Below are 22,249 nucleotides of genomic sequence, written 5' to 3'. Positions count from 1 at the left end.
CGCTTTATTCCCCTTTTTTTGAGTTGGAAATAGACAAGTGACCATTTCTTGCCATTTGTTCCTGTCATGAGCCCCATCTTGTTCTTCACCCCTGAAAGACCTGTCGGTTAGTTGTTATCGTCCTGCGCTACAGCTTCTCTGGCCGGCCAGATTTTCTTCATCAGTAAAATCTATCTTCATGCAAATTTCTGAATACTACTCTGATACCATCCAAGAACGTGGCCTAAACATTACAGATGTTAATACTTATTACTTGATCTGTGTTACCAAACTGTTGCTGCCTGTCCTCCTGTAAAGTCTTCATCTGAGATCTTGTTTGGCCAGGAGATGCAGCATATTTCTGTGAACGCTTTCTCAAAAAGTCAAATTCAAACTAATTGAAAACAGCACATAATTCATTCAAACTAATTTAACTGCAATCCATATACCTTGTATCCAATCCATAACCCCCCCCAGTCAATATATTTTCACATGTGGTGTCATACAACTGGGCTGCAGATCCTCACATGGAAATCTTTCTATCTTATCAATGTTTGTTATTTTACCAGTGATGTCCTTATAACGAGCCTCAAGGGTCATGAGAATTAGTGTGGTGCCTGCTCTAACTCACTGTGGGGGCAAGCTAGCAGGTTAGTCCACAGATTTGTTGACATTATAGAGTAAGCCGTACGCTTTTTACAATGTCAGCAAACAACCTTATCTTTGATGGTAATTATGCCCACCATGGCGAAAAACCCCAAATAATTCCACAACCTGTTTCTCAAATGATTTTCGTGATTATCCAATCACTTGTTCGCTAGTGTTGCTAGTTTTATTTATTAGCTTAGTTGACTGAAAGGTCAGTAAGGCAGCTATATGTCAAACGGGTAGCAAATTTTAAAAATGCCCTGTGCTGGACCACCAAGCAAACTAGTTTAAACGGTCTGATGCACTTGTAGACTCTAAATTTTGAGACTGAACAGGTCATTATAGTTCAAATATTTAATTCTTTTCTCACATTCCAACAAATGTTTGAATTTTGAATAAGAAGGGACAGCCCTATTACTCAGTCATACAGTACACTCATAGTTGGGTGTCCTGTACACAGATTTCAAAAGATGTTTGCAGCTCCTCTAAAAATGCAGCAATTTACCACATTTGCTCCTTCAATCAGTAACTCCCAGCTACTGTCTGTATAGCGTGTCCATTGTGTGCTATGCCTCAATTGACGTGCATCAAATGGTGTAACTCTGTGTGATGTGGCTGTTGTGAATTGCACTTTATCCTCTGACTTGTAATCTGTAACAAACTGTTTTACATATGCAGTCTTTGGAGGTTATCCAATGCAAACTTCCAAAGTGTGCCAGGTTTCTTTTAATGTGCTGAAACAAAACTTTAAGTGGTCTCAGACTTTTGAACAGCCTTGCCATTGTCATACTCTCTCTTATTCTACCACAATGTTTATACATTTTAAGTTCATAAATATTCACCACTTCTGCTGTTGTTGATTTACTCATTAGTTTTCAAGGTTTGTATTTTCTTAAAGGAATGTTATAATACACAGTTATGTGATTCTTGGACATATCAATTTCAAACAATGGGCATTAAAATGCTGCTTTCCACCACTCTGTGGAACCTGGTTGCAGGGATTTGATCCCCACCAAGCCACAAAAGCATGAGTGAGGTCCAACACTGATGTTTGGCGATAAGGCCTGGCTCGCAGTTGGCTTTCTAGTTTGTCCAAAAGGGGTTGGTTTGGTTTGAGGTCAGGGCAGTCAAGTTCTTCCGAACCAAACTGGGAATTTCTTTATGGACCTGTTGGTAGCAGACTGGTTAGGATTAAGATTTCACTTAATTGGAATTTAGTGGTCTACCCATTACCATGAAAAACAGCTTCAGTCAACATACAGTATGTCTGGCTAAAGTACTCACAGGAGGCTTTCTGTTATAAAATTATAGCTTTCAGACCCAAGCTGAGATAATCCTGATGACATTGCTATGACAGTGAAGTGCCCCTCTAATAGACATATAGGACTTGGCAAGGTGAAGCAATTTACATTTTTTTTTATTTTTGTTTGGTCTTGTCTTATCTCCGTTTCTGCTGTTTCTAACATGTTCCATCCTCGGGCCAATAGTAACTTAAAAATATTGTTGGACGTTGGAAAACTAAATTCTAGTCTTTGGGAATACATGGAAGTCCATTTTAAAATTTAGGGTTTGAACATAAATATTAAGGGCAGGCTTAGGCTTTAAGGAAACCTCTGTTTGTTTGTGTGTGAGAGAGTGTATGTGTATGAATGTGGGATGACATAGTGCTGAGACAGACACATACAAGCCATAGCTTGCTGTTTAAGCTTTAAGCCTAATAGTGAGCGAAGCAATGCTGCTGTCTAATTTGACATGCATCGAAATAACATAGTCGGCAGTAAGTGTGTGTGTGTGAGTGTTGGGCTAGTCTGCGGACTTGTCTGCAATTAACTGTGTACAGATTAATGCGTCTTCATATCAGAATGCCATATGATTTGGTGTGTGAGTGTGTGTACATACACATGTGTGAGTGTGTGTGTACATACACATGTGTGAGTGTGTGTGTGTGTGTGTGTGTGTGTGTGTGTGTGTGTGTGTGTGTGTGTGTGTGTGTGTGTGTGTGTGGTAGCGAGTAAAGTGCCTTGAGGCAGACCCCGGTATTGATGGGGATTACTAACACTTAGCTGACACCACTGAGACTGCAAAGGGAGTAAATGATTTAGAAGCATTGGCCTTAATGTAATGAAAGAAAGGCCCTGGCTGTCAAGAACACACACACACACAGACACACACACACACACATACCTATGGGTGCTAATCCTGTGAGCTTACGTCTCCATTAACACCAACCCTGCACCACAAACCTACTCCGCAAGATAACTAGCACTCTCAGTGTTTCCCTGAGGATATCAGAGACACTCTCTCTCACTCTGTCTCTCTCACACAAACACACAACAGACACACACAACCTGAAGAAATGTTAGTATGGGTTCACAGTATAGTCACAGATGGGTGTGTATGTGTGTGTACGTGTGTTTCTGTGAGAGTGAGAGTGAGAGAGAGAGAGAGAGAGAGAGAGTGTGAGTGTGTATAAGTGAAAGTCTATTAAAAGTGTGTTTTTGTGAAGTTATCTAGATAACCTGAATGGTTTCATTGTACATGTATATAAATGAATGAACCTACTCTGCCTTAACAACATACTGAATTATATGTACAATACAACATTAGATTGTGATTACAGATCTTACAATGACCTTTCAAGCCATTGAAGCCAGTTCTTCCCTGCCCACAGCTGCATAAAAACAGGTTGATAAAAAACAATTTTTTTTGTAAATTTAATGTGTTCAGTTCCAACCCCATCTACAAACAATTGGGTACATCTACAACTAATTTAGAGCAGCAAATACTAATATTAAAAAATCGAATGCTAAGACACATGTCGAATGCATGTCCTTCCTTATAAAAGTTGATTTTTAAAAATATTTTTGATAATACATTATTTACATCCAGATTTGCGTTGATAAGTCTTCCTCACTGCTTTGTTGGTGCTTTGCCTCATTTGTTGCCATGATACAGCCATCTGTCATCTGAATAGCGTGAAACCAACGGGAGGATTCGAATCATGCCACCTGCTTGCTCCTTACATCCTCTGTATGGTACAAGAACACCATACTTTAATGATGAGAAATACATTCCTGGTGAACATAATCCAACAGTATCATTATTATCTCAAAGTAAAGTAGTTGGATGTGAAAAAGTATTTTGTAGAGTCAGGGTTGACATGCCCAGGAGTTTAAGTGGGATTTGGCAGGTGGGGGAACCCTAAGATCTGGTGTAGCGGTTCCAGAACACGCATGCAGTATGCTCTCATGCGCATCCCGAATGACACGCACACAGAGAGGGCTGTGACTGTCAGGGCCAGTGAAAACTTCATGGATTTTCACCAGCCCACATTATTATGTATGAAACTGCCAATTAGATTAATTTACTCATTAATCGAAGGTGCCGGAATGCCATTCCAGATGGTTCTGGCCCACTTTAACAGCTCGACATACCAGTATGCTGCTCACAAATTCTACACAAACCAGCATGCTGAACGCACAAATGAACCAATGGTCAAAAATTTCTTGTGACCACTTGCACTTCCTTGTGGAAATGATTTCCTTTTAAGGTGCTTTGTTAGATGTCACTCTATGCACCTGTTCTTCACGGTTGTTTCCAGCTTGTCGTTACCATCATCAATTTTACCTTTGACCATCGCCAGGTAACAAATAAAAGAAGGTTCCAGTATAACCTCTCTACAAAATGCAGTCCAGCGCAACACCACCATTAACTAGGCTCCAAAATCACCATATACTTGACTCCAAATGTCTCACAAAGTCTTAACAAAAACTGAACATTATAAGCTTCACAAATACAAAACTTGTTGCATAGCTGTTGTATTGGATCACATTAGATTTTAGAGGTGTGCCTAATAAACTCAAAACTCAGTGCAGTTCCCACCTGAAATATTGTACCACCTGATTTACGATCTGTTTGTTAGTAACAGACTGTTCCTGTTTTCCCAGTACCTGACTTCCTAGTAACTCCACTCAAGTATACTCTCAAACACACGCACCATTACATATTATACAGCACCCATAATAAAGGAATTAGTTTAATCAGCCACCACGCACTAAAGCCTAATTTAATCAGCACTAACCAAGCATTAGCGTCTTAACTGCACAGGTAACCCAGAAACAGTGGCATTAGGCCTCAGAACATTATACCTTCACCTGTGTGTGTGTGTGTTGTTAGACTTCTATCCTAGCTGAGGACATGTTTAAAAGCTGACATTGATGTGGCCATCCTTTTCTTCTGTAAGAGGCTAGATCAGATTCACCAAACTCTCTTAACCAGACAAACCATTGTAAATTGCTCATTTCAACTTGATAATGCCTCCCGTTTGTTAGTAAGTTCTTTCACGTGTAAGCATTCATGACATTTGATCATTAGTATAATACCAAACTCTCTTAACCACATGTCATGGAGATGGAAGAGAGAATATTACAGATGATTCAGATGATTTTATACTGTCAGGTTTTAGAACAGAGGACGTTCACTTGGCAGCTACTTCCATAAAAACAACTACTACTGACCTCTATAAGTTGCCATGCCAAAACGTACCAAAAAAATCTAAAGAAAAAAAAATTCTGTAGAACCTCTCAGTAAAATGGCAAATCATTAACAGATTGTTAATTTAGCATTAAGTTTATTTTAGGTTTTTTTATTTTGTTTCACTTTTAGTTTGCTACATACACTTTTTATTGGAACTTTTTCTACTGAAGAAAAAAAAGATCAGTTAAGATCATCAAATTGAATATCCACAGTATTAAAGTAAAGCACTGTATGTGTGTTAGAGAGGCGATTCTGATGTGCACATGTGATGTCTTGTCCAACTGTGCCACCTAAGCCCCTGCTGTAAAGGTATACACACACACACATCCCGCTGCAGTGTGATTAAATCTTTAAGGAAAGTAGCGCTGGCTGGAGGGATAAGTAGGGCTAGTATGTGGGGTCCAACAGCTGGGTGGAGAGTGGCTTTTAATCCAGCTGGGTTTTAACATGATGGAGGGACAAACAAAATCCAGGGTGTGTGTTTTAAATCCTCCACCTCCTGCCAACTATACTTCCTCACATTTCTAAAGGTTTACAGACAGAAATTAAAAAGAATAAAAGGAGAAGTCAGTAAACGCACTTGGATGCCAAGGAGAGATACAGTACAGACACAGTGAAGGGGCATGTATTTTGGCATACAGTGGACTGACTGGGTGGATTTAAATCAGTAATTGTGACATTTTCAAATGTGTGATGAGATTACACTAAAGTAAGCATGTTCATTACTGCTTGTATTTGTAGTAATTTAATTATTTCTTCTGCTGTTATTGTTGCACATGCTGCTGTGAAAGCAGCTCGCTGGCAGAGAAACAGCTTCACTTCACTGTGCCTAAGCAGTATGCATTCATACACAGTATCGAGGGTAGGCCGCACTCAATTTGGCAGCACTTACAACCCAATCACTGTAGTTACCTGCATAAAATGGAAGAGAATAGAATTGCAGTCTATATAGCACATACAAGTGAAATAGAAGCTCTTATGGAGCCTATGTAGACAGCTGGATGGATAAGATGACTAAAAAATGCAGCCAAAACATCCTATAGAAAAGCCTTTAGAATATAACAAAAATATTTTACAATTGCCATAAGAAATATAAGAGTGAAATAATTGAAAATGCAGCCCAATGAAACCTTTTAAATTCATAATAAGGAAACACTGTGCGGGAAAACAGAGAGGGAATTTTGCACTAAAATGTTCTGTAACTTTGTAAGAAAAAAACAACTTTGTAAGAAACAAACTGGCCTTGAACAGAGTCTGTTCAAGGCCAGGTTGGACAGGAGGATTGATTACGGTGGCCAAGAACTCTTTCAATTTACAAATGGGTATGTGAAAATCTTTGAGATGCAAAGCACAGAGAAGTGTTTTTCAAGCATTCTAACTCAAATCTGACAGCTCTAGGTATAATTATTATTTTCCAGGGGTTTTTTTTTCTTATCACCCTTGCGTTTCAGAAGTTTTACATTTATACAAATTCAAAATTCTCTTCTCCAGGACAAGAGCATTAACAGAACAAATATGCAAATTGTTTTTGACATTAAAGCAGATTTAAAACCAATGAACAAAACCACCAACTATCAGCAATCTGTAGTTTTAGTCTAAAGCAATTAGTATCAGCCCTCAAATACCCATATTGGTCAAAGCCTGGTCTGATAAATCTAAAGCCCCCCCCTAACCTTCTGCCAAGCTCTTATCATCCAGAAAAGCCACTGCAGTCCATACCTTTGATCTGCATGGCTTACTGGCTATCAGGCAGCAGACTACTGTGTGTGCGTGCGTGTCTGTGTGTGTGTGTGTGTGTGTGTGTGTGTGTGTGTGTGTGTGTGTGTGTGTGTGTGTGCGCGCACACACGTGCATGTGAGTGTGTGTACCCTGAGGCCTGGCCAGTCTCAGCTCCGCTGCAGGCCAGTGACAGGTGCTAATGCTGGGGCGAGAGGCAGCACGGGCCTCCATGCTCCCCACTGTGATAACACTGACCGGCCTCCAAAAGCATACAAACACTTACACACTCACTCTCACGCACACAATGGCTTAGCTTCCTGATAACTTTGCTGCACTTCAGAAGTAGCCTGTGTGTGTGTTGGATTGATTTTTCAAAGGATTCCCCTTTAGTGCCAGCAGGCCTTCCATTCAAGCTGGCCATGAGAGCCGTGTGGGCGTGTGTGTGGGTGTCAAACAATACTATGTTTTGCCTTAGAGGCGATATGATGTTACTATATCCTGCATAGTGGTTGATTTAATGTTGGATCTGTGTGTACGTGTGTTTGTATAGGCTGAATTGAATTTTGTAGCTGTAAAGCGACTCACTCAGTGAAGTGTGGCTCACTACTAATAAAGGTACAACCTGCTAAAACCACCAGCTGACCATTTGCCAGGGGTTTTACATGCCTACGTTAAATCAACCCTTTCAAAGCTGCTCACACAAGTCTTAATGTGTGGGTAGATATGTAGGATGGTAGGATGTAAGCATTTCCTGCCCAGTCCCTCGTGGCATTCCTGGCAATAACGTGATATGAATTGCAATCATTTGCTACTGTACCTTAAATTTAATTTAACAAACTGCAACACTGTCAGATAAATAAATAAATAATTCAGTTTATCTCTGATGTTTTAGTCTAAGGCCAGAAACTGAATACTTCGACATATTGGTTTTGTCGAGTTGCCTCTATCTTAGAATTTACCACTCACCCTCAATCTAGGTCCATCCATGTTTTCCATATTGTACTTCCAACATTTTGAAAGAGATACAAACACAGAGACAGATTGTGTGCATAGAAGCTGGTCTTTTGGGGAAGAGAGGATGTCTTCTATACTTTTCTTTACTTTTTCCTTTGATGTCATCTTTGTCTTGTCTGAGAGAGAGAGAGAGAGAGAGAGAGAGAGAGAGGAAGGGACAAAAAAACTGTCTACAAGAAGTAGGAATACTGTTTCCAAAAAGTTCTTTGATTAGTTCTGAATGCCAAACACTTGATCAGGAAAGCCCAGTGGTATTGAATGAGGCAATTCAAGAAGTCTTCAGTCATATGAGTATATTCAAATTTCAGCCTAATCTCTCCTAGGAGACCTTTAATGGTTCCTGTATTTGCTCTAAAATAGTGTGATTTTATATGTACTTTTGTCAATCCCCTGAGACATATTTCCTCATTTGATGCGTAAATAGGAGATGTAAGAAAAAAACCCAACTTAATTATAGAACAATTGATCATAAGTCAGCACCAGCTCAGGGGGTTAATAGGATAGTTCAAAAAATCAATAGGTCTTTACAGAATGTTCCGTACTTCATTACCCAGAAATCCTACTGAGATCCTTAATTAAAATTTAACTTAATTTCAAGGATAAATCACAGAAATGTTCTGCATGGGCGAAATATTTCTTGCCAGGTCACAAGCAGTGATGTCACATCAGGTGTTTTCTATAAGGAGTAAAAGGCAACACAAGATGTTTACATTAGTGATCAGGTATTGGACAGAAGTATGGCATGCTTGGAAGTTACAAGCCGTACAAGACAAAGCCACCAGCAGTTTTCTTCCCTATGTGACTTTATACTTATTCACCTATTAAAGCAAACACTTCAAGGAACTAAGCAAGCAACTAAGCTACGCTAAATATGTCCCATTTCTACCTCTGCACTGGATACACAGACTGTATAGTCCCATAAATGTGCGACTGTTCCTTTTTAAGTTTAGATTTTTAAGATTTGATTCACCCTTGTGCAGGTTTTCCCTATGAAGACCGAGGGCTTGTTTGGCTCAGCCATTTCCTGTGCGCCATTGTCTGTCACATATTTCCTGGGTGTTAAAAAGGAGAGAGATGCTGATATGCCGAATTGAACTGATGATGATGATAAGCTAAAACTGAAGCTGTGAGGTCATGTGTTTGTATTGTTGTTTTTTAGCGTGCTGAGTCACAGGAGCACTTTACTAACATCACTGCTCAATCATCTTTTTCAGTCTTTATCACCTCCTACTGCTTGCAGGCCCAGTGGCTGAGTCAAATGAACAAACTAATAGAATAAACCAGTTGTTTTAGTGTCTGCATGCCTGCTTGCCCGCCTGGCTAGCTTATCACACACAAACACAGAGAGAGAGAGAGAGAGAGAGCAAGAGAGACAGGTTGCAGACTCTCTGGCTCCAAAGCACAAGATCTCTCTGATTGCAGAAATTATGGCAGACAGAAAGAGAAAAGATTAAGATGCAGTGTAGGCCTGTGTGGATTTGGTTAGACAGGCATTAAGATTGTGTTGTGCCTACGAGTTGTTTGTTAGGTGTGTGATTTTGTGACTCCACAGCAGCTAATCTGCTGGACTAGTGTGAAACTGGTGTGTAATAAAATTAATTTATGTTGTGGTGGAGGAGAAATGTTTGTCGAATGTATTTAATACTGTACAAGAAAAATCCTACTTTAAAACTGTAATTCCTTTTGAATTTTTTTGGAAAAAACAAAATTAGTTTTAAAGAAAGTAAAATATATTATTACCTGCTTTGAATTGGAAAGTCAATTTCTAAAATTAAACAACTGCCATTGCGGCTAACACATACTCAGCAAGGGCCAGACTGTATTGAAAGACAACCCACTTTAAACCCACCTTTTTGAAAAGAAAAAACCTATTTATACAAAAAGAAATAGAAAAGTTCTGTGGCCTGTGACACTTACTACAGACGTGACAGTTCAGCAGGGGCCTTATAAAAGGATTACAGGCTTATATAGTGGCATATCCTGCAAATTTACTTACCATTATCTTCAAAAGCTCATCTTTTTTCATTTTTGCCGCTCTATTTTGAGTATTTGAGTTGTTAAATGTCTTATCGTGCAGTTAAGTCACACGGCTGCATTTGTATTTGTCTATATTTTCCTCTGTATGTGTTTGACACATCCTCATGATGATTAAGTCCTTTTGCTTCACAATGATATGCTCATACTTTCCAAGAAACATTTTGTGTTGAGTCTAGTGGTTTCTGCATCATGTTTTCCTTGTGTAGTTTCTCAATTTGCTGTCTGACTTCACTCAAGATTCTTTTAATCATACCAGTGACCTCCTCATCAATGAACTACCACTGCACCTGTCACAGCTACTGCTGCCTCAGAGAAGGAAAATGAGCAGCCTGAGCCAACAGTCACAGAGAAGACATTGGTGTCATTTCTTTTCTTTACAAGATTTTGGTTCTTATACTACATATATACATATACATACAATGGGGTACAAAAGTCTGAGACCACTTTCCCATTCACTTTAATGGGAAAGTGGAAGACTCTCAGAAGACTCTAAGTAAATCAATGTATTTATTAATTTATTTATTTATTTTTGGCATTATTTCCTTTATTAGTAGTCAAGCCCAAAAAAGCAGTAAAAGTAGTAAAGCTTATAATTATGAGGGTTGCCAGTGAGGGGGATGTCACGGGGCAGGGGTCCCCTGGCTGAGAGTTGAGGCTTGGACGTTGCAGTTATGTGATATAGACCTTAACCATTAAGCTATGGGGAAGCAATGGGGAAGCCCTGAAGGAAAGCAATTGAAATATGTTTGACAATGGAATAATTCTGCATTAAGGAACTATAGTATATACCACAACTTTCTTTAATAGTAGGTATGATGTATGATGTTTTATGTACTACCTGTAGAGAGGAGGTTTAGTGTGATCTGCGGTGAGCTTTGGACAAGATTTGGATAGCATATTAGAATATTGCTAAACATGTAAAACGAATATTCACTCAGTTACGGTCTTTTACGTGAAGAGTTTTTAACATAGGGTCAAAAATAAATTGATGAAATTAAATAGATTCATTCATTAAAAATGTTGGGATCAGGCCCAATCCTGATCATAACTAGATTTTATCACTGCACAACTGGCACAGCTGTTACTGTTCATTCGCGATCCATTTGGTAATCAAACTGATATTAACCCTGTGTGTGTGTGTGTGTGTGTTTGTCTTTGCAGGGCCATTTGATGGACGTGGTGTGACCCTGCTTGAGGTATGTGGTAGCTGGCCAGAAAACTTTGGTGTGCCGCGGCACAACATCGGATCAGCAGATGCCAGCGATGAAGGCCTGCGGGAGAGACTGGCCGACGCCATGTCTGAGTCCCCTTCCAGGGATATAGTAGGATCTGCTACAGGTCAGTGGATAACAAACGACACACAGCTACAGTCAGTTGCTTAAACGCACACATGCATGCATACTTATAAACATTTAACGTGGAAATGTGTCCACAAGCTTAAGCATTCTATTCTTCTGTTTTCTGTTTATTTTTCCGCTTGAGGAAGAATCTCAAATAGATCATAACTTTAGGTCTGTTACTAAGTGATTTCTTAAAATCCATAGGGAATACTGATGATGCTGATGCCGCCACAGTGACATTGTTTCAGCTCTGGTTATACCGAATCTACAGTTATTTACTGCCAAAAAGAATGCTAAAATATGATACCCCAAAGTAAATCTGATCTAAAAATGTTGTCCAGTCTGAAACAACAAATTCAGCAAAAATAGCAGACGTTAAAGAATCTATAGAGGCTTTACTCACTGTTATTGGTACATTTTCACTCTGTACATCCATCAAAACCACTCTCATCTCTTGTCAAGAAAACTATTTTTGCATATTCCTCTATTCACAGTTAACAGCAGTTGTTAACCTGGGGATCACTTTTCATTGCTTTGATAGAAACTGTCTTCACGCTCAATCTCAACAACCACCAAAACTCTGTATTTACATTCCATTTTTGCACATTTCATTGTATTGTAAAAATTGTTCAATTTACATACAAAACCTAGCATGACACAAGATTACTGTAGATTAGACTGTGATTTTCTACATTTTACTACCTCTACATCTGAAAAGAAATTTTTTTAAAAATTGGATAAACTCGTAATTGGAACAGAGCACCTATTTTCATTTCTTGATGACCTCTATGAAAGACGTAAACCAGGTGCGGAAAGGGGGCAAATTAGACGGAATCCAGTGAAAGAGTGGTTTACAGCCCATCCCGGGATGTTGTCACTTTTAATTCCACCTTACTCACCATTCCTCAGCCCCATGGAGCAATTCTTTGCCTCACAGTGGTGGAAAGTCTGTGACTAACAGCCACATGATCAGATGTCTACCTTGGACACAATGAATGCTGGAGGTCTGGACATACTTACAGAAGATTGTCAGGGATGGATCAGGCTACAAAAAAAATTCTTTCTCAGGTATATTGCAAGAGATGACAGAAGGTGTGATGTGGATGAGAACATGTGGCCAAATGCAGAAGATAGGATTGACTAGAACTGCTGTATTATTATGTCTGTAGCTATTCTATACATGTACTGTGTCTGTGACATACTTTAAGGTAGCACAATCCAGGCATGAATTTAGTGCAAATTGTTTGTTATAATAGAATCTCAGTCTATGCCAAATGAATAGGGTGAATAAATAAATAAAAGTTACTTAGACAATAGTGATCCATAGGTCAGTGTGTAATGAGCGACAAAGTTTTCATGTTTGAATGCAGATGTTGTCAGTGTTCTGGTACAAGAGTTGATCTTGAAATATGGATGAAGTGTTTTGCTTGCATAAATGCATTTTTGGATGTGAGATTAACGGTTGTGCTAAACTGTAAGTTGGTAAAGGGAGCTATGTGATGTGTTGCAAAAGTGACCTCAGTAAAGAGAAATATGAATGAGCAATTCTTAAAAGGTCTGTAAGCATGATGAACCTTGTACATTTGAAGAAACGTCCTCAGGACACAACTTAACATAAATTTTTGCAACTCGAAGCAAAATATTTTCTAAAGATGCTTCATTTACCTAAGCATGATTGGTAGATCTCATAGCAGTGGGTGTCCTAATGCTTTCACCCAAAACAAAGCTCTTTATTGGTGATGGGTCACTGTTTTTTGTTGTAATTCATTATAAATCCCATTATAAATGTGTCTAATGCAGTTAAGTATCTTTTTAGGGAGCTTGACTTCCTCACTGTATTACCCAGGATACAGTGCTGCCAGGTCAAAGTCCAATGATGGATTAACTCACCACTAGTAGGATGTTCAGGATGTGTGTGTGTGTGTGTGTGTGTGTGTGTGTGTGTGTGTGTGTGTGTGTGTGTGTGTGTGTGTGTGTGTGTGTGTGTGTGTGTGTGTGTGTGTGTGTGTGTGTGTGTGTGTGTGTGTGTGTGTGTGGGTTTCTTTTTATATTCCGGTGGGGACCTTAAACTGAATGGACACTAACCTGTGGGAATAAAATTGAGGTCCCCATGGCTCCGGACTGCTTTATGAGGGTTAAGACTTGGTTTTAGGGTTCACGTTAGAATTAGGTTAGGGTTAGGGTTAGGGTTAGGGTAAGATTTGGGGTCAGGCATTCAGTTGTGATGGTTAAGGTTAGGGTAAGGGGCTACTGAATTCATTATGTCGTATGTAGTGAAACAAACGTGTTTGCATGAGCATGTGTGCACCCATTAGGTTTTAGCATATTTGCACACGCCTTTCTTTACTTTGAGCCTTCCTGCCTGCACGTGTGTGTGTGTGTGTGTGTGTGTGTGTGTGTATATATATGTGTGTGTGTATGTGCAGCAGACATGCTGTTGGCCCTGACAATCCAAATGGTTAACTCATTTAGGAAGCGCCACCCCCCCCCCCCCCCCAGTGAACAACAGTTCCTTTGATTGAAGTGTGTGTATGTGTGTGTGTGTATGTTTGTGTGTGTGGGGGGGTTATTTGGGGTAGCGGAGTGGGGGGCTCACAAGGACGTAATGGATTTAGCATCGACTATCAACCCCCAGCCCACCCCCAACCATCCCCAGCCATAACCAGCCTGGTAAACTTCCCCACCCCCGCCTACAAATGACTTAACCTCATTTGTAGAGCTCTCTCTCTTTCTTCTCATCACTCCCCTCTCCCACCCCACCCACTTCTCACCCCCCCAGCCCCCACCCCGTGTTTCTTCATTAGATTAGATGTTGGAGACTCCCGGACACTAGCAGTCAGTCTCCTCTTGTTCTTGTTCCCTCCATCGCCTCACATTTTAAGCCCCATCACGCCCCCTCCACCCTTTTAATGCAACACAAAATTCATTACTGATCACATTACATCAAAATACACCCATGATAGATACACACACACTCTTTGCTGCATCTTGAACTGTGCTGAAGACATCATCCACAGGGAATGTGATGGACTTGCTGGTTCCCTCCATCCATTCATAAAGACAGAGAGGTTTTAGTCTCTGTAGGCTAATCTAATAGTACAGCACTTCTGCACTGTAACATATAGGAAATGTTCCTGGCTTCTGTAAGATGGAGGGTGACATGGATGGTCAAACACCATTTTGATCTGATCTAGTAACCATAAAGTGTATTGAGAAAAACATATTCACAAATAAAGCAACAGTCTGAAAGAATTGAAAGGCAAAGCAGCATTTTTGTGAGGGAAACTAAATATTCCACAATTTCAATTTTTTATGAATGTTTGGGAATAATTGGCAAAAAATTTGGTCTAATAACCTTGTGCTGAATTTGAAAGACTTAGAATTTTTTGCATGAATTTGGAGATGGTGACTCAACTGGAGTCATGATATGACTGCAGAAATGTGTGACTATATAAATATATGTAAATGTATATAGTATTTTTAGTATCAAATTAAGGCCAACTCATGAGCAAAAGATATAGATTTGCTGTAGGGGGAGTGAATTGAAGCCTAGGCACATTCTGTTTTTTTAGTTCAAAATGTTTCAACTTGAGTTAAAAGTTTGCGGTCACCACAAGCTGTGTGGCTCCACTTCAGGACAGACAGGAGCTGAAATAGAAAATGGGTTGGGAGAAAAGAGTTTTTTGTGAGTTTTCTCTTTAGTATCTTAGTATGGATTTTCACACAGATGTGTGAAAACTTGTCTGATGTAAATGTGTATGTATAGAAAAAGCACTGTATGAATGTATGTCTGAATGGGCGAATGTGGCAGTAGTGTAAATCACTTGGAGTAGTCGATAAGACTAGAAAAGTGCTGTATAAGTGCCATCCATTTACCATGTCTATTGGCTGTCTGCAGCCAAAAAAGACAGACACTAAAAACTGTCCAACAATTAAATTCATCTATGTAATCCAAGATGAAATATAAACACACCATAATAAGAATCCTATCCCAAAACATTACTTTTGATAAAACCGTTATCAAATCCTAGCTTTGAATATCCTATCCCTATCCATCTTCAGACCCCAGACCTCAAGCTGCAGTCTTTCATTCATTTTCTTTTAATTGTGGTACTTGTGGTGCAAATAATGTTAAAAACGTTTACTTGGCCCTGACTCCGAAGATCTGATTTCCTCTGGCTTTTTATGGGAACAAGTCAACAGTTGACATGGCATCCCATTCAAATAGCCATACATGATATACCCCCCACTGGGTTAAAGTGAGAGACAGCGTTTTTCTGCTAGAGATGTGGCATTAAATTAATTATTTCTAGTTGCTGGGATTTCCATGTTAATATATGTGCACTGAAAGTGTTTCCGTTGTGAGTTGAGCTGTATATGGTGTGTTTAAAGGCTCTTTGAACATACGTGCACGTGTGTATGCGTTTCGCCAAGACACACACACACTTAGATGGGCAGAGGCAGATCTTGCTCAGTGGCTCCATTTGCCAGGAGCTTTGGCCCCAGCACTTAGACACACACAGCACAGTGGAGCTGCTAACATAGACCTTGGACCAGATTACCTATACACACATTCACCTCATCTATTTCTCTGTCATATGTTTCAATGCAATCGTTGAGTGAATTTTCTGCAAACTTTTAAAACTTTTATATACAATTAGTTTCAGCTGTCATTATTTATGCAAATCTTCTGCTATTTATCACAGTTATTCATCTACAAAAACAATTTGCGAAATGATAATTTACAAAAATAGATGAGGATGGAAACATAAAAACAAACAAGACATTTTTCCCTCTCTATGTGTCTCCTCAGACACTCAGAGGATCTCAGAGCTGGAATGCTCACTGATGTAACAAATCACTGTCTCTCTGACATTCTCCTCCAGCACACACACACACACACACACACACACACACACACACACACACACACACACTCTTGCAGATTCACAGGGAAAACAATGCCTCCAGTCAGGGTAATGGGGCTCTCACGCTAAGGCCGAGACCCAGCGTCGCCAGCTCGGAGGGCAGGTGACACTCACATAGAAAGATGGACGGATAGACAGAGGTGGAGAGAGAACACAAGATGAAGAAGAGGAGGGAAAACAGAGAGAGCCACTGACGACTAAAACACACTGGGTCTGAAATTAGATTTGCCTCCAATGATATAATGTTGCTAACTAGATTTGCCTTATTGGTGCCTGCCCAACATAAATTCCATTGAAGCCATATGGAGAGTGGACGACTGCTCAATACAACCTGGTGTATCTCAGCTGACAGCAGCTCCAGCTCAGGAACAATGGCACTTTTTATGTCCGTGTGCTTCCATCGTGTCGTTTCACAATATACAATATTTTAAGGGGTGGAGTATTTTTACTTTGTCTCCATCTTTGGTGCTGAATGCTTATTGCCATGGTGTCACTTCATGTGCATCAAAGGAATTTTCCAAGGAAAGAGATACCAGACACCTTGTGTTTACAGCACTAAATGTAAACCATTTCATAACAAGGTGAATCAGTATGGTGTCATGTTAATCCGCCATAGTGAACAGCTAAATCGAGATTTGTCTCAAATTCATATTCTTAGCATTGCCACTTTGTACCTATGACTTCCAGGGCTGTATACATTCTAGCACAACTTTTCAACATCAATTTTTGCATGCTTTTTCTTAACATGCTTGTCAAATTCAACCAATGTAAGCTGTTCTTTATATTTTCATTGAGACATTTTGATTTTTAATACAGTTCATTTTAGAGCAGTGTTGACTGATATAAGCGCAGCTCAGCACCAGGGATTTTGGTTAGAAGCTGTCATTAGCTGATACTCAAATCCTTCATCCACCATTTTCATTTCAATACCACAAAAAGTTAGAAATAAGTTCAGTTGAGGCTCAAAATGCAGAGCTATGAATGCATAGTTGTGCCACTGGTATAGACCAGTACATGGTTTACTGTTTTTAGTGGTTTAAGAGTGGTGAGAAAACTATTTGACTCGGCAAAAAAGATAAAAGAAATTATGTAACTTTGTAGATTGTTTTAAGATTTTATTGTGGTTGAACTAAATGAGGCCTTTGTGTCCTGCATCACCCCTGTCAAGCCCACAAGCCCTATTTGTATTCGAGGGACGGTAATTGGTCGGTCAGCTACAACATCCGCGTGTGCTGTTTTCCTATTGCCTTTGCAACTAGCAAAAAAAAGAAAAAAAAAACTGGACATTGATATTGAAAATTATAATTTTAAATCATTACAGATGAGTCCAAAATTTTTCTCTTTTGTGTAATGCGTCACAGTTGGTCATGCAATCAGGCATTCAGTCAGTTATTTTAATTTACTGTGCCTGGCTGATGAATCAGACTTTAAACTTTGACTTTAGGTATGTAGACTAAATCCATTTTTTTCATTCAATTACACTATTAAAGCAAAGATGGTAAAGATGAACTGTTCCTCCTTGGACAGAATACAAACTGGAATTACAGTTTCTCGGGTGTTTCTGTTTGTTGCCTTTCAACTCTATTGTTCCAGAACCGGGATAGCAGTATATTATGCATCTTATCAACTTTAACTAAACAGAACTGTACTTAATAGTTCTTAAAATTGAATTTGCTCCTGGTCTTTTTCTTATTCCATCAATTTGTTGTTTGATTTTCAAAAGCTGTTTCAATTAAAAAATAGTATGTTTGTGAGATTTATTTTGGTTATTACATGGCTTTTAAATTCAGTTGAATTTCAGGTAGCACTTAAAACGTCTTACTAATTGATATTCCATGTTTAGTTTTGTGAAACCCATATATGTTCTGACATTAATCCATCACAGAAATCTGTTCCTGTGTGTCTGAGCTCGTCACCAAGATTGTCCAAATATGAGTCTAAGTTGACTATATCTGTGACTCACAGTATCATCACAACTCATACAGTGAAAGTGGATAATTTGAGGTTTAGGTTAAATATCCCGTCATCATGGTGCCAATAGTGCTCCATTTGTATTTCATGATACTCTGCTGCAGTGTGTGTGTGGGTTGGGTTTAATTTTTTTGATTGATGAGGTGAGGGTGCAGGGGACCACCCACATCCACGGTGTCATAGCCATTTCTTGTTTGTTGGATCCCAGCTCAAAGAAACTGGGAGTAATAATGATAATAACACTCATAGTGGTAAGACTGTCTGAAAAGCAAAAAACTCAGCAGGCTCTCTTGACACTTGACTCAAGACAAATATTTAGGGGGCCTTATCGGCACCAAAAAACTGAGTATTTCCTTCTCTGTGTGTAAAAGAGTGTGGATGCATGTGAATGGTTTTCCAGGAGTTTTTTACATATGTTTGTGCATTATGCATGTGTGTGTGTCTGTGGGGTTCCCTACATAATATTGGGTCTGTCTACAGTTAGGTCCATAAGTATTTGGACAGGCAAACAATCTTCACAATTTTGCCTCTGTACACCACCAAAATGGATTTGAAATGAAGCCATCAAGATTTGACTGAAGTGTAGACTTTCATCTTTAATTCAAAGGGTTCAACAAAAACATCACATTAACCGTTTAGGAATTACTGTAATCTTCATACAGGGTCCCTTATTTTCAGAGGCTCAAAAATAATTGGACAAACCAACATAATTATAAACATAAGCATTACTTGGATGAAAATCCTTTGCAGTCACTGACTGCCTGAAGTCTGGAACCCATAGAAAAATGCTGAGATTCCTCCCTTGAGATGCTTTGCCAGGCCTTTACTGCAGTCGCCTTTGGTTGCTGCTTTTTTGTGGGTCTTGCTGCCCTCAGTTTTGTCTTCAGTAAGTGAAAAGCATGCTCTATTGGGTCGAGGTCAGGTGACTGACTTGGACACTGAAGAATATTCAATTTCTTTGCCTTGAAAAGTTTTTGGGTTGCTGTTGCAGTATGTTTTGGGTCATTATCCATCTGTACTATGAAGCATCAGTTTTGCAGCATTTGGCTGAATCTGAGCAGATAGTATAGCCCTGTAAACTTTAGAATTCATCCTGCTACTTCTATCAGCAGTCACATCATCAATAAACACCAGTGACCCAGTTCCATTGGCAGCCATACATGCCCATGCCATAACACTGCCTCCTCCATGTTTGACAGATGATGTGGTATGTTTTGGATGATGAAACACTCCTTTTCTTCTCCATACTCTTCTCTTCCCAGCATTCTGGTACAAGTTAATCTTGGCTTCATCTGTCCAAAGAATCTTTTTCCAGAACTGGGCAGGCTTTTTTAGATGTTTTCTGGCAAAGTCTAATCTGTCCTTTCTGTTCTTGAGTGTTACCAGTGGTTTGCACATTGTGGTAAACCCTTTGTATTTACATTCATGAATGTGTTTCTTGATTGTAGACTTTCACAGTAAAACCCCTACCAGGTCAAGAGTGTTCTTGACCTGGTAAGATGTTGTGAAGGGGTTTTCTTCACTGAGGAAAGAATTCTGCGATCATCCACTTTAGTTGTCTCTGTGATCTTCCAGGCCTTTTGGTGTTGCTGACCTCGCCAGTGCATTCCTTCTTTTTAAGAATGTACCAAATTGTTGGACCACATATTGAAAGTTCCCATGAACAGCTACCACATGTAAATTCAACACTTGGAATCAACTCCAGACCTTTTATCTGTTTAATTTGTCATGAAATAATGAGGGAACAGGCCACACCTGGCCATGAAAGTGATTTTCAGTCAATTGTCCAATTACTTTTGAGCCTCTGAAAATGAGGGACTATGTATAAAAATGTCTGTAATTCCTAAATGTTTAGACACATGCATAATTCACAAATATATGTACAAAACTGCTGGAAAACCAGCACATGCATCCACACTCTTTTACACACAGAGAGTCAAATACTCTCAGCTCCCCCTAAATATTTGTCTTGAATTGAAATTGGGTCACTGTCCAAATACTTGCGTACCCAACAGTAAATGGTCTTGACCTTACTCCATAAAGTTCCTTGAGATAATGTATGTTAGAATTTGGCGCTATGAAGGTAAAATTGAATTTAATTGGATATGAATGCTTATGTGTTTGAAGTATATACACACACATACAGTATATGTGTGCGCGCGCACGCGTGTGTGTGTGTGTGTGTGCACTAAATGAATATGCACATATGTCTGTGTATGTGTGGGCCTGTATTTGATTAGCTACCCTTCACATCTTCACATACATTTATTAGCAGGATATGCATGTCGAGTCTATACTTGCATGTGTTTATGTACAAGCGTTTGCAATTATTAGAGTCTGTGCGTGGAAATGCATTTCTATCAACTACCTAATATGATGTGTTCAAATATATACTTAAGTGTGCGTGCGTGCGTGCGTGCGTGTGTGTGAGTGTGTGTGTGTGTGTGTGTGTGTGTTCCCCAAACAACTCTGTCCATGTGACTGGCCTCTGCAATACCTTAAAATGTTCTTATTATTTATGAGCTTGTAGGTGGTGGTCCAAACAGGCATCCTGACTTAATAATTGCTCATTTTCTGTTGGAGCCTTGACTGTAGGATTCTGGCTTGGTGACACACAATATGTATGCTTTGGGAGAGTTCCACTGTACTTCTGATGTTATCACTTGAGAGAAAACATTAGCTCTGTGGCCATATGCTTCTCTGGGTGTGCGTGCAAAATGTATAAAAGATAAATAAAGTTTGAAATAGGAAATATCTGTAGTGTAATTTCTCGGCGTAGATTGAGGGTTTCCTCTCTAGCATAGAACTGTGTGCGTTTAATTGGGAACATACAGTATGTGAGCATGTTGGTTTTAGCACTTGGCCTAAAACTATCTTAAAGAAAAAACAGCATGTTACTTATCTCTTTCACCCCATTTACTAATCAATATTACACTAGACAGGACTGCACTTTAATAGCATGCTATTTTTCCATTTGGACCAAGTGTTCCTTTTCCATTTGATGAATGTGCACTGTATATTACAACAACCTATCAAATGTAATGCTTTATTGTTTTAATGCCACTGGCAACTGCTAAGAGCCTGTAATCTACTGTATGCATCTAACCAGTGTTGGGCTCCTGACTGGAAAAATGCAATACATTACTCATTACTGTTACTCATTTCTAAAGCACCAGAATTGCTTTAGTTATTAGTCCCTGTAGGCAGTAACTGTTTCATCTACTCATTATTTTTCTGTTGATTGTCCAGATTTAGGGCAAAACAACTTGGAAAATTCCAAGGCATACAGTGCCTCCTACCTCAAGGTTCTGTCCTTCTACATTCAACATACATAATGTTGCTGGTAGGTGTCACAATTTGTCCCTCCGTTCCCCTTGGCCCCTGTCTTCAGCCTCTGCTCGCTGTTCCCTGAACATGTTTCTCCCCTCATCTCCCCAGACCTGCCAATTTTCATCCAACCACCTGATGTCCACAGTCTTTCCACCCAGTTCCCATTTATCTGTCTGCCCTGCCCATCTACTCACCTGTTCCACATCTTTAATCACATGAGCATCCCTTCTTACTCACACCTGAACCCAATTCCCTCGTTACCCTATCCAGTATATTGATCAGCTTTTTCCACCAGCTCTTGGTCAGACCGTGTGTTCAGATTTCAGTTCATGTTTCTGCTCATGTTCCCTTCTGGTTTCCCTGTGTTCTGGTTACCTGTGAGCTTTTTTTTCCACCGCTGCAGCCTACTTGAGTTCCTTACTGCCAGCTTGTCCACCCGTCTGACTGTAAGCCTTATTTCACCTTATTAAAATATCTTCACCGAATCGTCCTGAGAGTCTGCATTTGGGTCTTTTCCCTTTGTCGTTGGCTTCAGCTGTAACAGTGGGGGTACTGTAATGCTGTCCTATGTATAGGTATGTAGAGGAGAGAAAGAGGAAAAAATAAAGTCATTTGTACTTTTTTTTTTTTTTTTTTTTTAATTATTGTTACTGCAGATCTAATAATTGAACTTAAGCTGGAATAGCTATCTGCATTATACTAAGATTCAAGTCCATGCATATTAGTGATTAAGAGCTTGCAGGAGCT

General features: G+C 39.5%; 1 protein-coding gene across 5 annotated transcripts in view; it reads left to right on the top strand.

Annotated features, from left to right (window-relative positions):
* Nucleotides 1-22,249, top strand: part of bcas3 (BCAS3 microtubule associated cell migration factor) — a 391,310-nt gene that overhangs the window by 338,713 nt on the left and 30,348 nt on the right. For 4 of the 5 annotated variants that reach the window (XM_040130737.1, XM_040130738.1, XM_040130736.1 and 1 more), the window contains one exon: nucleotides 11,095-11,271. In XM_040130737.1, the coding sequence (XP_039986671.1) occupies nucleotides 11,095-11,271 (177 nt within the window). Of the gene's footprint in view, nucleotides 1-11,094; nucleotides 11,272-12,182; nucleotides 12,810-22,249 lie in introns of those variants that run through there. The other variant, XM_040130739.1, reaches the window with a different exon arrangement.

Source organism: Xiphias gladius, chromosome 7, assembly GCF_016859285.1.
Source record: "Xiphias gladius isolate SHS-SW01 ecotype Sanya breed wild chromosome 7, ASM1685928v1, whole genome shotgun sequence".
Taxonomy (NCBI): Eukaryota; Metazoa; Chordata; class Actinopteri; order Istiophoriformes; family Xiphiidae; genus Xiphias; species Xiphias gladius.
Note: the sequence above shows the minus strand (reverse complement) of the source record. Positions and strands in the feature narration are given on the sequence as shown.